This window comes from Artemia sp. Qi Xiang Cuo, chromosome 3, assembly GCF_049724085.1.
Source record: "Artemia sp. Qi Xiang Cuo chromosome 3, ASM4972408v1, whole genome shotgun sequence".
Lineage (NCBI taxonomy): Eukaryota > Metazoa > Arthropoda > Branchiopoda > Anostraca > Artemiidae > Artemia > Artemia sp. Qi Xiang Cuo.
In genome coordinates, this window is record NC_142796.1 from 47579836 (window position 1) to 47592097 (window position 12262).

Consider the following 12262-nt stretch of genomic DNA (forward strand, 5'->3'; position numbering starts at 1 on the left):
ATAAAAATATTGTTGCAACTGCCAGTTTTTGCTCTTTACGCATTTTAATGTCTCTTCATACTGATCTTTTCAAAGATATTTGATTATAAAAGAAAGTCCAATTTTTAACAACGATTTCTACTAAGTTTCAAACTTTTAGTTGTCCTTTTTAAGGTTTTTCAAATTGTTGTAATCCCTTGTTAAAATATATACAAATATTTTGCAATTACCGGTTTTTTGCTCTTTGCGCAGATTAATGTCTTTTCATACTCCAGTCAGTTCAAAGATGTTTGATTATTGAAGCTAGTCCGATTTCTAACAACGATATGTACTAAGCTTCAAACTTTTGGTTTCTTTTTATAAGGTTTCTGAATTGTTGTAATCCCCTGTCAAAATAGAGAATCATCATTTGTAATAATTGCAAATTTTCGTTTTTGGGGCGTTTCTACCGACATTATATAACTGGTTGCGTTCAAAAAGGTTTTGTTTTTTGAGGTTTTTGAGTTGCTGCAATCTATTATTAAAATATATACAAATATTTTTGCACTTACCATTTTTTGCTCTTTACACAATTTAATGTATTTTCATACAGAAGTCTTTTCAAAAATATTTGATTATTGAATCTTCCCGATTTCTAACGGTGATTTCTACTAAGCTTCAAACTTTTAGTTTCCTTTTTAAAATTTTTCAATTGTTGTAATCCCTTGTTAAAATGTATTCGCTTATTTCTCCAGCTACCTGTTTTTTTCTCTTTACGCAATTTAATGTCTTTTCATACTGGGGCTATTCAAAGATATTTGATTATTCCCGAAATCCGATTTCTAACAACGATTTCTACTAAGCTTCAAACTTTTTTTTCTTTTGTATGGTTTTTGAATTGTTGTAATCCCTTGTCAAAATATATGCAAATATTTTTGCAATTAACAGTTTTTTGCTCTTTAAGCAATTTAATACGAACTTCTCCATACATGAAAACCTTCAATTTTTCCACATAAGTGTGACAAGTGTCATGACGTTATTGCATTTTTTACAACATAGCGTCATTTGCAAAACCAAAATTGAGGCTCTTAACGAATTTTCTCCAACTTCTGACCTAGCTAAATCGTTTTTTGGGCCAGAATATACCAGGATGCCAGTTTTCCCGAAAAAATATGGAATCGTTTTCGAGAAAAAATATATACATACATACATACACAATTATTGCTCATTTATAAAGGTAAATACGGTTGAAGGTGACTCAAGTGTTTTTTATCTATACGCGTCCCCTTTGAAATTAAGCTGTATTTTCTGCTCTAAAACGTCGAAATAATTGTCTTGTTGAAACGAAAAAAAAATCCTCAAACTGTGTAATTATTGCAACATTGACAAAATTGAGTTAATGGTCCAATATTATTTATTAATGCATTGGATTTATTTGATATTTTGAGTGTTGACTTTGTAGTGCCAAATTCCCATTTGTATTATTTTGAAACTGACGTAGTTTCATTCAAAGCCCAAAATTTTATAGAGTATCACATGTATATGTGCGGTGGATTAACTAAACTTTAACTAAACAACAACGACTAAATAGCCATAGGCGCGTATAGGTTTGCCCGAAGACATAATATCTCCGGCTTGCATTTTTAGGGAAGCACTCTTCTTTTCTTTTCTTCTTTTAGAATTCAAATAAGAAAAATTCAAAAGCAATGAAAATGGGGTTTTATTGTTATATTTTAATGTAGTTGTAGAACCAAATAGAGCATTTACTGATAAAAATTGAGTTTGTGTTGCCTGAGTCCGAAGTACTGAAAATTCTGTTTGTTGTGTTATGGTATGTTTACCAACCGTTTCTGAAGAAATGAATGAAATGACGCTTAAAATAAAGTAGACTTTAAATTTTGTGAAAAATCTGCTTTCCTTTATTCGTCGTTTAAGTTTTTCGGGTTTTGCTTAGCCTAACGTTTTTAATTTAGCTGAGTAAAAATTTGCATTCAATAAATAACATAAAGTTACGAAAAAATCGCTTAATAATGGATCTACGTTTATACGGACACCATGGGTGGTTTCATATAGTTTTTATAAGATTCAGATCAGATTCATTATATTGGCTTGTGCAATTTCATTGCTTATTTTTTAACAATTTTTTTAAAGCGTGAATAGAAATGTGACGAAGCGTTGTGGTTTCTTAGAATAAGGAAAAATACGTTTACGTACTTTTGTCTTTGGATGGCATTGTAAATCCCCAACCGTCGATCTTTTTCCTTTTTTTTTTAATTCCCGGTAAATAATCTGAACGTTTTAAATGTGTCTTGTGCAAAGGGCTTCAATGCTAGTTTCCAGTATGTACGTTCGACGTAAAGCCTAAACAGAAAGCGATGAAGAATCTTATCAAAAAAAATGTATTTTTACCCAAGACTGTATTATTTTTTTGGCGGAAACCTGACAACACGGATACGATGGTAGTTTTTTTATGTACTCGTGGAAGGTCCCCTCTCAAGAAATTTAAGATTACTAGACATAAAATTTATGTAATGAAAAATTGATTTTGTTTGCTCTTTATTTCTTTCTTCTTCATTTAGACATTTCCCTGGAATACTCTATAATTTTGTAATGAGCTCTTTGGAGAACGAGTTCTAGAGAAATAAGATGTGCTAAAAGCAATAAAATGTTGAGAAAAAAAATAGTAAAAAATCTGTAAGGAACCCATAAATTACTATATACTTCCCTCTTTATTTGGATACGAATAATTTTATCCACAGCAACATTGTTAGTACTCGACAAGCTTTAATATAATTAACAAGATTTAATATAAAAAACTATCAGAAATTAAATAAAAAAAAAGTTTATTTCAGCTGAAAGTACTTAAGTACTTAACTTAAGTATACTTAAGTTATTAAGAAAGTACATAATGACCGTTACTTAAGTTATTCCTCCAATCATTCTCCTGCTGTGAAAAGAGGAGTTGTCACTTCTCTAGTTGATAGAGCATTGAAAGTTTGTTCAACACGTTTCTTGGATTTAGAACTCAACCACCTTAGAGATATTTTATTTGGGAATGGTTATCCAATTAGTTTAATAAATTCTGTAATTGCAAAACGCATTAAAAGATTATCAGATAGTTCCACAGAAAGCACAAATCAAAGGGAAAATTCAGTTTATCTTGGTCTCCCATACATTAAAGGGATTTCAGACCACATTTCAAAAAATCTAAGGAAAAATAACATTTACACTTATTATAGACCCATAAAAACTATCAGGTCCCAAATTTATCAAGGAAAAGACCCTATCCCGATAGGTGAAAACTCCGGTGTCTACAGAATTCCTTGTTCGTGTGGTCTTTGGTATATTGGAAGAACTAATCAGCGACTTACAGATAGATTAACTCAGCACTCTAGTTCAATTAATAATACACTTAAAAAGCGGAAAAAAACAGAAAATTTTGACTCTGCCCTTGCAGAGCACATTTTTGAAAAACCAGACTATACTATTTTGTTTAATCAAGCTAGTCTTATTTCGAATGATAAAGGTATTGTCCAGCACTACAGAGAAGCTGTTGAAATTTATAAATACCAACATTTAGGTCTAGCTTTAAACAGAGATTCTGGTGATTTAAGAATAAACGAGTCATATTTCGGTTTTCTCAAAAGAGAAGCCGATACTTTAGTGATCCCTGAAATAAACCTTGAACCACTTTCCCAATCATCTAATCAAACACGTGAACAACCCCTTAGGTCTCAAAGGGTGTCTGCAAGAAATGCCTTAATTAAAATCCGAAATCAAATGACATAGTTTTCCAACTTATTTAATAGCTGGTTCGTTTTGTTTTTCGAGTGAATGAATTGAGTCCTTTCCTTGTTCAGTTGTTCGCTAGTATCCGTCGATGGCAGGGCATATTTTTTGTATTTTGTGCAAATTGCGGATATTGGCAAATAACTCGATTTTATGGTTGTTAGGTAGTTGGTTTTAATTCTTTTAATTTTTTGGCTTTTATTGATACATCGTTTCGTTTCGCACTGAAGAAGAGAGGCGTTTGTCCTCTCGAAATATTCGCTTCGTTTTTTCAGTATCTTCATTTGGCCTATAAAAACCCCATTTTTGCTCGTTTTTCTTTCTTTATGAGAAAACAAAAAGTTTCAAAGTCAGTACATATTGTTGTTAGAAATCGTACTAGTTTCAATAATCAAATATTTTTTGTAAAAACAGCACTGTGAAAAGACATTAAATTGCGTAATGAGCAAAAAACTGATAATTGCAAATACATTTACATATATTTTAACAAGGGATAACAACAATTCAAAAACCTTAAAAGAGAAAACCTTTTTGAACGCAGTAGGTCAGTAGGAAGGCCCAAAAAACGAAAATTTGCAATTGCTACAAATGATGATTCTCTATTTTAACAAGGGATTACAACAATTCAAAAAGCTTAAAAAGAAAACTAAACGTCTGAAGCCAAGTACATATCTGTGAAAAGACGTTAAATTGTGTAAAGACTAAAAAACTAGGAATTACAAAAATGTTTTGTATATATTTTGACAAGGTATTACAACAATTCAAAAACCTAAAAAAAAGAAAACCAAAAGTTTGAAGCTTAGAAGATATCGTTGATAAAATTTTGACTTGATTTAAAAATCAAATATCTTTGAAAAGACACAGTATGAAAAGACATTCAATTGCGGAAAGAGCAAAAAACCAGTAGTTGCAAAAATATTTGTATATATTCTATCAAGGGATTACATCAATTCAAAAACCTAAAAAAGAAAACCAAAAGCTTGAAGCTTAGTAGGTATCGTTGATAGAAATCGGCTTTAATAATCAAATATCATTGAAAATTTCTTTATGAAAGGACAGAAATTGTCTGCGGTTAGAAGACAAGCGACAATGAGAACCCATGTATAAAAGCCAGCCGCGTGCCAAGTGTCGGGGCCCGGCGGCTGGTAATTGCGAAAATATTCGTATATTTTTAACAAGGGATTACAGCAATTCAAAACCACAAAAAAAAGAAAACCAACAATTTGAAGCTTAGTAGATATAGTTGTTAGAAATCGGACTTTCTTTAATAATAAAATATCTTTGAAAAGACCGCAATATATATAGTACCGGGAGCTCGGAAGCTTCACCGCCGGGCCCCGACACTCGACACGCGGCAGGCTTCTATATATAGATTTTCAAAATGATAGAAGGCATTGACGACCACCAGTGTATCCTGCGATGGTTCAGGGTGTGGGGATATAACTTCTTCTTTTGTATTTGCTTGTATTTTGTTGATATGAAAGACACGTTATCAAGACAAATTTTCGTTTATTCATGCAATCGAAGAGATGAAAATTTCTTCTTCTTCTAACGATTTATCTAGTCCATTTTTTTATTTTCAAAGGTATGATAGGCATTGACGACCTTATCCATGTCAAAATCCAAAACCCAATCATCATCGCTATACCATTTTTTTGTTCTTTAGGCAATTTAATGTCTTTTCATACTGAATCTATTCAAAGATATTTGACTATTACTGCAAGTTTATTTATTAACAACAATGGTCACTAAGCTTCAAACTTTTGGTTTTCTTTTTTAAGGTTTTAAAATAGTTGTAATTCATTTTAAAAATATATACAAGTATTTTTGCAATTACCAAATCTTTGCTCTTTAATGCAATTTAATGTACTTCTCTATACCTGAAAATCTTCCATTTTTCCTCATAAGTGTGACAAGTGTGACACCGTCAATGCAATACTGATTTATATAAAAATGATATGACTCACATAAATAGTTTTTTTTTTCCAAAATTAAGGCTCTTAACGAATTTTCTCAAACTTCTGACCTATCTAAACTGTCTTTTTAGGCCAGAATATACCAGGATGCCGATTTATAGTTTTTTTTAGTTCCAATAGGTTTTTTAACCACATCAACTTCATTTAAAATGAGCCATTAAACAGCTCTCTACGATGTTCCAGTGCCAAGCTATCTGAGGAGAAGGAGAAAGAAAAATAAAATGTCGTATACGCAGAATATCGTGGTTGCAACCACTATTTTTTATTTTCAAGCCAATATATCTTTCTCTTTGTTCAAGCCAAGAGACGGTAAGTTTCCTATATAGGGGTAAGTTTCCTAGGTTGCTATCTACCGCTGCAACCCAGATATAAATGACATCATATGATGTCATGAAGTATTTTTATTACATGACGTCCTTTGCAATACATGACGTCATAATATGATGTCATGAAGTGCATTAGGTGCGTAACGTCATGGTATTTTGTACTACATGACGTAATTTTCTAAACCAAGATCAACGCTCTTAACGAATTTTCCCAGACTTCTGACCTATCCAGATCGTTTTTTGTGCGAGAATATCGTAAGATACCAACTTTCCAAAAAAAAATATGGAGCCGTTTTCGAGAACTGAAACACACAATTATTACTCACAGCACCAAGCTATCTGAGGAGAAAAAAAAAAAAAAAAAGATGTCTTATGCGAAGAATATCGTGGTTGTAGCCACTTTTTTATTGTCAAGCCAATATACTTTTCTCTTTGTTCAAGCCAAGAGACGGTATGTTCCCTATATAGGGGTAAGTTGTCTAGGTTGCCAGCTACCGCTGCAACATATACATAAACATACCAGAGAAGCTCAACGTGAGGATGAGGAGAAGAAATAAATGATAAGATTCCTTTAGCTTGAACTAGAATTTTTTTAAGCCGGATTCTTTAAACCTTAAGCTGACGTTTGAAAAAAAGAACTTTAATGAGGATAAAAGCCAACTGCGAGATTCTTTGAGCTGGGACAACTAACTCCTTAAACTTGATCCTTTCACCTTTAGTCTGGCACGTTGAGAAACCTAATGCCAGAGAACTTCAAAGCGGGAACGAGGAGAAAAAAAAATTAGGAAGATCCTTTAAGATGGAACTAGGACTTCCTCAAACTGAATTCTTTCAACTTTAATCGGGCATTTGAAATAACCAAATGCCGGAAACCTTTGAAGCGAGGATCAGGATAAAACGCCGGGATTTACTAAGTAGGAACTAGAACGTTTTGAAAGCTTTAGGAGCTAGGATGTCTTTCAATTTGAAGCTAGCATTTGGATTACCAGAGAAGTTCAACGTGAGGAAGAGGAGATAAGCCAATAACAAGATTCTTTAAGCTGAAACTAGGACTACTTTAAGCTGGTATTGGGAACAACTATATGCCAGGGAAATTTAAAGTGGGGATTAGGGAAAGAGTGAAAGCAGAGATTATTTAAGCTAGAACTACCTTAGACTTCCATAAACTGGATCCTTTCACATTTAATCTGGCATTTGGAACGAAGATAGTGTTGTTAGTGAAGACGGTGGGTGCAGTAAATACGTTAAAAGTAGAATAGCCAAGGTCCAATGTGTTTTATCAGAGTTGAAAAAAGTTTGGAAGAATAGGAAGATAATTCTGAAAACCAAGAGTAGAATATTGGAAGCTACAGTTATGGCAGCGGTCAAATATGGTTCTGAAGCATTGGCACTGCGAAAAACGGAAGGAAATTTCATAGAAGTTTCCCAGAGAAACTGCCAACGGATTGTTTTGGGTACCCGACTGAAGACCGTATTTCAAACAGAAGGCTGTACGAAAAGAGTGGTTCAATCCTGCTTTATAGGGCTATAATGAGAGAAAGGTTGACATAACTAGGGCAGTTTCTGCGGATTAAGGGTGACAGATTGCAGAAGATTGACCTTTCCGGCCAAACGTCTAGGGCTAAACGGAAAGCAGGTCGTTCTCGGTTGGGGCGGGAAGACGTCGTAAGGAAAGATTTTTGTGATATGGGAACTTCCCAGGAGGGTGTAAAGAGGGAGGCTTTGAATAGATTGGGATAGAGGAGCGTCCGTAGCCGTCGGCCTCAGGCGGCTTGGTGCTGCGGTGAGTTGTTAGGTAGTAGTATTTGGAAGAACCAAGCGCCGGAATTTTTGAAGTGGGGATGAGGAGAAAAAACTAATAGGAATATTATTTAATCTAACTAGTCTGACTAATCTTAATCTGGCATTTGGAACGATCAAACGCCGGAGAACTTTATCGCTGAGAAGAGGAGAAAAAAGCTAACGGTAATATTCTTTAAGCTGGAACTATGACTTCGTTAAATCGGATTCTTTCAACTTGAATCAGGTATATGGAACAGCTAAATGCCAGATAACTCTGAAGTGGGGATGAGGATAAAAAGCCAATGGCAAGATTTGCTAAGCAGGAACTAGGACGTCTTAAAAGCTTTAGGAGCTCAGATATCGTTTAAAGTGAAGCTGGAGTTTGGAACAACCAAATGTCAAGAAAGTTCAAAGTGAGGAGGAAGAGATAAGGTAATGAAAAGATTCTTTAAGCTAAAACTAGGCCTCCTTTAAGCTGGCGTTTGGAACAGCCATAATCCAGAGAACTTTAAAGTGAGGATAAGGAAAAAAAGCGAAAGGTGAAATTCTTTAAACTGGAAAGAAACTGGATTTTTTCAACTTTAATCTGTCGTTTGGAACAGTCAAACGACAAAGAACTTTAGAGTGGGGACGAGGAGAAAAAAAAACTAATAAGAAGATTCTTTGATCTAACCAGAACTTTCTTAAACTGGATTCTTTCACCTTTAATCTGGCAATTGGAATAACCAAACGCCGGAGAGCTTTAACGCGGGGATGAGGAGATAAAGCTAACGGTGAGATTTTTTAAACTAGGACTTCCTTAAACTGGATTTTTTCAGCTTTAATCAGGTATTTAGAACAACCAAATACTGAACACTTTAACATAGGATGAGGATAAAATGTCAATGGCGAGATTTAAGCTTGAAGGTTCTTTAAGCTTTGATATAATTTCGATATTTTTTATCCAGACATTTATAGTGACGAATGCCTTTTCTTGATGTTTGGTGAACATTACTATAACTTTTCATCATTGTTTTACTTGCAAGAGACATTCTTGTTCCCAAGACGAAAGCACGTATCCCACGCCCTTTTTTCAAAGAGCTGCAAACTGACAGACTTTCGTCTATTGGAACTTTAGCAATGTTTAGTAATTTCTTGTATGCTCTGCTATATTTGAAAATTTTTATTGATGATTTCCTCAACTTGAGCATCGGTAAACCTCGTTACAGCAGTTTTTCAACTCTAATTGTTCATTCACAAGAAGAAAGGACGTATCGGACGTCATTTTTTTCGACGAGCTGCATATCTAGAAACACTCGTCTAGTTAAACTTTATTCATTTTTTCTTATTGAATATAAGGACATTTAATATCAAACACAAAAATTAGAAAAATTAAGAAACTAGCAGTATATTTTCATAGAAAAAATAAGTTTTAGATGTTCCAGAGCAACATAAAATGATGTTACCGTGAATGCTCGAAATTGGTGAATGTCGACATTTATCGGTAAACCTCCGAAATACATTTTTTTTTCTCCTTGTATTTAGTCAGCGTTGCCAGTCAACTTTTTGTTTTAATGCAAGGTTTGATGATAACAGGTTATGTTAGGTTAGATTACGTTTGGTTAGGTTAGGTAAGCTTATGTTTTTAACCAATTTTTGGTCTTTATAACCAAACTTAACATAACATAATCTAACTTAACTTTAACTTTTACCATCATAGCTTGCATAAGACTGAAAAAGCCGAGTCCCTAAGCTAATTGAATCGAAGCAGAGAAAAAGGAATTTCGGACATTCACCGGTGAATGTCGACGTTCAACAGATTTAGGATATTCACGGTAACATATACATCGTGAAAGCTACTACAGTCTGATAACGTGACATCCAAAATCCTTGATTTTGGATGATTTTGGACACCCTATAGTTGTTGATTTTACAATCCAAATAAGAATCTGATTGCTAGATCTGTTACCCAAGTTCAAAATCGACGGTCAGGTTGCTGACTAAAATGAAACTTGACAATAAGATCCTCAATTTGAGAATCCAGATCAATCGAAAATGCCTTAAAACACTATAATCACAGTATAAAAAAGGTATGAGAAATAATTTTCCGTTTTGTGCATGATGATATGGCTTATTTTTGACTGGCCTACTGGATAACTGCCTTATTTTAGATAAACTTTCATTACTATTGTACCACCAAATCCCAGATTCAGAGTTATATTTTTTCTCAGAGGGGAGGGGGCAAACATAGACTTTCACGCCCCCTGCTAAACCATCGATACTGTAAATATTACAAATTTTGCCCATAAATATTACAATTTTAGCTTGTTTTGCCGCCCTCCGGGCCTGCCACCCGGGGCGACTGCCCCCTCCCCTATATCTGGCTCTGCCAAATCCAGTAGTCCTAGCTAGTCCTAGGAAAGTCCTAGCTAGATTACACTGAATCTTGTAACCAAAAACCAAGTCCTTTGCTATTGTACCATTCAATTAACCAAGATTCGCATACAGTTAGGATGTGCCAGTCAAATTTTCTTTTAAAGGTAGAAACAGATGGCTTTGACAGATCGGTTTCCATAAGGAAACATTTCAAAAAATATGCAGGAACTTCATAATCTACATTTTTCTGGCATATAATTGGACTGAATATGCTAAAATGTTGGCATCCTCAGCTCAATTAACAACAGAAAGAGAGGAGAGGTCACTCCTCAGGAAGGGAACTCAAAATTTTAATTTCGAAGTTTTAATTTTAGAATTTGTTAGTTCATACTTGCGAGTTCACATTATTTGCCTTTAAAAAGCTGCTGATTAAAATAGAAGAATAAATAGATACGCCTTGCTTTTTTTAGACCCGTGTCAACGTGTTAAGAACGGTTGTAAGAGGGTGAAAAACTGAATAACACTTGTTTAGGGTGTTTACACCATCCCCTCACAAATTTTACTCTGTTGTGAAATTTGTATCTTTCCACTACTCAATGGAAAATGTCAAGTATTATCTTTGCCTCTCTCAACCCTATTTCTTATTAAAATAGCTTAAAAAATTATAAAGACGAATAAATAGATATGCCTTACCCCTCTTTAGACACCACGATTCCCAATGAAGCCACGTCAATCACAAGACGAACGAGCCATAATGCCAACACAACCAGAGTGGAGAGCCATTTCAGTGAGAGTTCCTTCGCCAACTTGGCCAACTGGTTCTCTATAATTTAAAAATATTAACAACTAACAAAATTGGAAAATAGGAGTTGGAACAAAAAATAACTGCATAGCAGCAACTCCGCTGATGCAATAAAGTTCACAGCAAAAGAATTATTTTTTTGGGTTATTTAGCTGTTAATGATGATTAGTAATATGAGCAAAGAAGGCCTTCAAGAACATGGCAAATGATTTTGGTCAAATCCAGAACATAGAGAAGAGAGTTTCTTGTAGAGAAGAAACACAAATCTTTTAATATCTTCAGAATTAAATAATATACAAGAAAACCAAGTCGATCAGCTTGGCCCGACCCTGTAGCCTCAGTTTATAAGAAAGCAGTACACCAATCTGATTGCCAAAAAAGTGTCATACGTTCTATAGTTTCAGCATAACAGTAGTTTCACATTGGCTAAGTAGGTCCATCATACTGGTTTACTTGATTGCCACTAATCACAACTCACTATAGCACCAAGCCACTTGAGGCGAACATAAATACGCACGCTCCTCCTCCATTCCAATCAATTTAAAACCACCCTCTTTACATCCTCTCAAGAAGTTGAAATTTCTATTAAATCTGTCCTTATGACCTCCTCCCATCTCCGTCGGAGACGACCGTCAGTTCTTTTATTTTTAAAAAGGACAATATTTGGCAAACTATCATACTTCATCTACAGAATGTGTCCTAGCCATCCCAATCTTTCTCTCATTGCAGCCCTAGAAAGCTGAATAGAGCTTAAGCCCTGTAAAAATGTAAACTTGTTTCTGATTGGTGGATTACTTTTAGCTAACCAATCAAAGATCGGTTTTCAATCTTACATTAAAACGCTTATGTTAGGAAATGGCAATGCAAAACCGCTATAACGACTCTTTCACACTACGTCATAGAACCTTTCACACTAGCACAACTAAGACTTTGCGTTACCTTATTTAATCTTACGAAACAAATTTCGTCCGTAACCTATGCAGTGCTAAGTAGATTTAAACTCTGCATAGAAAATTATGTTACGTAGGTTACGGAAGTCGATATAGAAGCAACAGAACGACATTTTGAGATAAGCTATTCACAAATTTGGAAAATTAATTGGTAAAATTTTGCTGGAAAAGTCGGTCATGCTTGACAAGAGCTTGAATCTCCATATCCATTCCATATTTAAAATTTCTGAATAATTATCTAATTATCAATTTTTATATAAGCTTCGTGTGAAAGGGCTTGTTTACGAATGAAAGGCCATACTTAACATAACGTAACTTACGCCC

The 12262-nt window shown here is 34.3% G+C and overlaps 1 protein-coding gene across 1 annotated transcript in view; it reads right to left on the minus strand.

Annotated features, from left to right (window-relative positions):
- Nucleotides 1-12262, minus strand: part of LOC148954198 (uncharacterized) — a 68926-nt gene that overhangs the window by 12121 nt on the left and 44543 nt on the right. Inside the window, exon 5 of the mRNA XM_089086976.1 lies at nucleotides 10880-11009. Within this exon, the coding sequence (XP_088943102.1) occupies nucleotides 10880-11009 (130 nt within the window). The remainder of the gene's footprint in view (nucleotides 1-10879; nucleotides 11010-12262) is intronic.